Source organism: Onychomys torridus, unplaced genomic scaffold (assembly GCF_903995425.1).
Source record: "Onychomys torridus unplaced genomic scaffold, mOncTor1.1, whole genome shotgun sequence".
Taxonomy (NCBI): Eukaryota; Metazoa; Chordata; class Mammalia; order Rodentia; family Cricetidae; genus Onychomys; species Onychomys torridus.
In genome coordinates, this window is record NW_023413862.1 from 17,055 (window position 1) to 21,324 (window position 4,270).

Sequence of the window (4,270 nt, forward strand, 5' to 3'; positions counted from 1 at the left end):
CCAGTACTACAAATGTGAGATCCACCTCAGACAGAGTGCATGTAGTAATCACTAAATCTAAATCCAGATGGCACAGAGGGGAGTTGCTATGAGATGTTCTCTATGCTGTGAATGTGTTGCTCTGAATGGTGGGTTCCTGGCTTGTGTGCTTGACCTACAGTATGGAGGGAATGAGGCATCTCCATGCTGGACATTATGCTGCTGCTGCATGGTGGATATAGTTTGTGCTATTTAAAAAAAATGAGAGAGATGGAGAGACAGAGGGAGGGACAGAGAGAGAGAGAGACAGAGACAGAGAGACAGAGAGAGAGACAGAGAGAGAGACAGAGAGAGAAGATGTTTCTGGGCTATATGCTCCTAGATGGAAGCATAGACTCACTGCTTAAAAAAAATTGTGGGACAATGGTTCCCAGATCTGGCTGTAAGCCTACCACCACCATGTTGGCAAGCTGAGGTGGGTGGAGCATGCTGCAGTTCAAAGCAACAGATTCACAATAAGACAGATTCAGATGAGATAAGCCTCTAAACTGTTTACAATATATGTAAAAATATATGTAGATTTGAAAGGGAGAAAAAAGAAATATATGCAGTTATATAAAAATATAGCTTTTAAAAATAAATTTTTTAGTGAGAAATTAAAAATAATATGACAAGTAAGCCATATAATGATGGATGTCACACAGGGTATCTGGATTGTCTAATCTTTGACATTTTTAACTGCAGAGAGGTATTTAATTATAAATGCAGATGAGTTAAACCAATATGTGTATTTTATAGGTAGCTTGACTTCAAAATGTGGATCTAAGGATATGTTGCTTTCGAAAGGAGGCTCTGCTTTTGTTTCCACAGAAATCAAGAGGCTATGGATTGCTCCAGAGTAAGATACATCAGGTTTGACTAGCCAAGCCCACCTGAAATGTCTCCAATGTCCAAGATGATCCAACATCCAGAAGGATTTCAAGGCAACTGGCTCAGACAATACAGCCCCATGGCTACCACATTAGCCTAAAATTTCTTTGTATCTCCATAAGATACAACACCCTCACCCAGCAGAAAGTAGCACGAAAAACTATGCCCAAATTCCCAAATATACCAAGCTGGGTTTAGAGATGGAATTGGCTCACTCCTTCTCTTAACCCAAGAATATTGCTAAAAAGAAAAGGTTGAGAGCTTCTTCTGTTCCATATCATAATAGCCCTCTGGTGTGTGATACAGCAAAACCAGGATTTTTATTTAAAAACAGGTCAATTATGAATACAATCTCTTTCTAAAGAAGAAAAGGTGATAGTTTAGATATGGTAGGATGAAAAGGTATATTATTGAACATAATTTTAAAGAACAACTTGTTTAAAATGATTTACATTAGTATATATTTTAGTTTGTTGATACAAATTTAGAGTTGGTTTTGTTCTACTACATATATTTCTACTCTTGTTTAAGGTATTAGGTTTGTACAGCTCAAATATAATTGTAATGTATAATTAAAAATAGATTAATAATTACTCTTCTATGATTGTCAAATTTACAGTCATGTTAAATTTTCTAGGTATTCATAGATATCATTCAGTTATGTAGCTAATCTTCATACACCTCAAAGACCTACAGAATATGTCATTTAAAATATTTTAAAAATTTATACTTTCTGGACAGTGAGACATGTCTGCTCCTGGCAGCACTGATTTACTTCAGAAAGGAGAATGGGCATTGAAGATCCTCCATATGGAGTTTATCTTCTTCTTGACAAAAATAGCCATTTGGGCAAGAAACTTCTCTTGCCTGGACTGCTTGATCAACTGGACATGAATGACACATTGGAAGGTGACCACTGAACTTTGCTTGGCAAAATGGTCCTTTAGGTTCTTGCTTTGCAGAGGAAACTGCCAGACATTCTACAGGACACAGAGATGTGTCTGGGAGATTCTAGTCCTGTGGGCTGAAGACAGATGCCCCAAGTTTACAGAAGAACTTTGAATGTCTGTCCAGGCTGCTAGCTGTCTCTGTCTACTCTTGCAAGACTCTGAAAAATTGCTTGGGTCTTTCTGCCATTTCTCAGGTAATAGTATATCCTTTTGAGGACTTTGATGTTGTTGAAGATAGCTATAATTTTCCTTAGTTATGATAGAAGATAAGTTAGATATGAAACCTAAAACTTACAAATAAATGATACATAGAATATTTCTTTAATATTAATATTGCCAATACAAATAGACTAGATATTACAAACATGCTCAACCACACCACAAGGACCTTTTCTCATCTATGTTCATAGCAGCCCTATTCATATTAGGAAACTAATTTTTACCAAGATGAAAATTTTTGAAAATAGAATTTTTCATAAATGATAACCAAGATTATTCTTTTAAGTTCTTGTAGTTTAGAAGAAGAAAATAATGGAAAATTCTGTCTCAAATCTACTTTTGGAAAATGACAATAATTTTGGGAAGCTGCAGTTTCTCCATCACATGTTCAAAGGCAAAGAAGATAAATTACAAATTACTAAAAATTCCCAAGCTTCCTCAAGGGATTTAAAGCCAACAATTGTTACAATTTCAGACTCCTTTTGAAATATCATTTGAAACACACACACACACACACACACACACACACACACACACACACACACGGAATATATAAAATTAGCTGCTATTCTGTCTGGTAATCAGAAGCAATGGGATAGCTTTGAGGGTGTAGTAGGAAATATTTTGTTCTAATGTGTGCACACATAGAAGGTTGAATAAGATATGACAGTCCAGAAGAGCCTCTACAGGACATCCTTGGCTTGAAGAGGAAACCACAAGTTCTGACATTAAAACTGATGCTCATTCATCATAGTCCAGAACTTAATAGCTTCTGATGTGAACATTACTGGTGGTCCTCAGGAGTCCCCGTGGTCATTGGTGCCTCCTATTTTTGTCAGACATCTCCATAGGAAGGTTTATGTGCAGGCTCGCACTGGAGTTCCCTCACTATGTCCCTGGCACAGAAATACATGGCTGTGTCCTTAGTTTGCAGATTGTTCAGTTTTAAGAAAACTTGGTTCTTGGAGGTGTCCCTACTGATGGGGATCTGGGAATTGAGAGCCGAATTATACTCTGTATATCCACCACTCCACATTGCTCCCACACACTCCAGCCCCTTTCCTGGAGGCTGGAAGACCCAGTGTACACCATAGCTGGTTAATGAGAACCCAGAGACAGTGCAGGTGAGAGACAGGGTCTGTGAGGGCTGCACCAGACCAGGTCCTGACTCCTTCAGCTGCACCTGGGACAGGGCACCTGGGGACAAACAACATCACCATCAGTCTTACATCCCATAGATGATATTCCTGGGTCCCTCTCCTGAAACCCTGACACATTTACAGCTTGGAGAGGTCCCCAGGCAGAGGAGCAGCACCAGGACAGCCATGCTCTGCTGGAGGCTCTGTTGAGAAGGAGATGGGGCTCCTCAGCTAGGCCTGGGCTTTCAGGCTGAGCCTGAGGGCTGCTTTGCATTGTGAGGGGTTCCTGAGAGGATAAAAGAGAGCACAGAAAAAGGATTCCAGTTTTTCTCTCAGGTGCCTGAGATTTGCCTTGTGATTCTTAGAGTAACTGGAAATGAAAACTCAGCAAAATTTTCGAGTACCATCTGGATTTCTAAATCTTTGTTGTTGTTTTTGTTTCTGTTTTTTGAGTCTGGGCTTCTTTGTGCAATTTTGGTGCTTGGATCTCACACTATAGACCAGGTTGGCCTTGAACTCACACAGATCTCCCTGCCTCTGCCTCCTGAGTGTTGGGATAAAGATGCGTGCCACCACAGCCTGGCATGGATTTCTAATTCTTGATGAATAGGAAATTGCATGCTTTGCCCTATGGAAGCTTTGGTTGCAAAGTGCTGAGTCCACACACATTGTGGACTCTTTGCAAACAGAATTCTTAATGCATCTGTGTATTCCAGTAAATTCAAGCAGAGTGTTGAAATTTAGAATGATACCAAATCCAGATTAAGGAACTACTATAAATCTTTTCTCTTCATGGTAGTGGAGGCAATGTATTCTTACCCACCTAGAAAATCTACTTGTGTGGAAACAATTCACAAACGTTTAGTGCATGTGATTATGAATGTTTATCTGAGAGAAGACTGGTATTGACTTTGCTGCAATATCAGTGGGCACACAGTATTTACTTGCCCATTGAGTGACAAGATAGCTGGAGACTAGTCCCACTACTTCCTGATTTTTGTCTGTCTGCCTGTCTGTCTGTTCATTTATCTACATGTACTTTTACATCTCTCT

General features: G+C 39.3%; 1 gene segment (V, D, J or C); it reads right to left on the minus strand.

The window, feature by feature from the left end:
- Window positions 1-2,913: 2,913 nt before the first annotated feature.
- Window positions 2,914-3,405, minus strand: LOC118576536. The segment is given in 2 exon segments: window positions 2,914-3,275; window positions 3,360-3,405. Coding segments are annotated over 2 exon segments (408 nt in total).
- Between the last annotated feature and the right edge of the window lie 865 nt (window positions 3,406-4,270).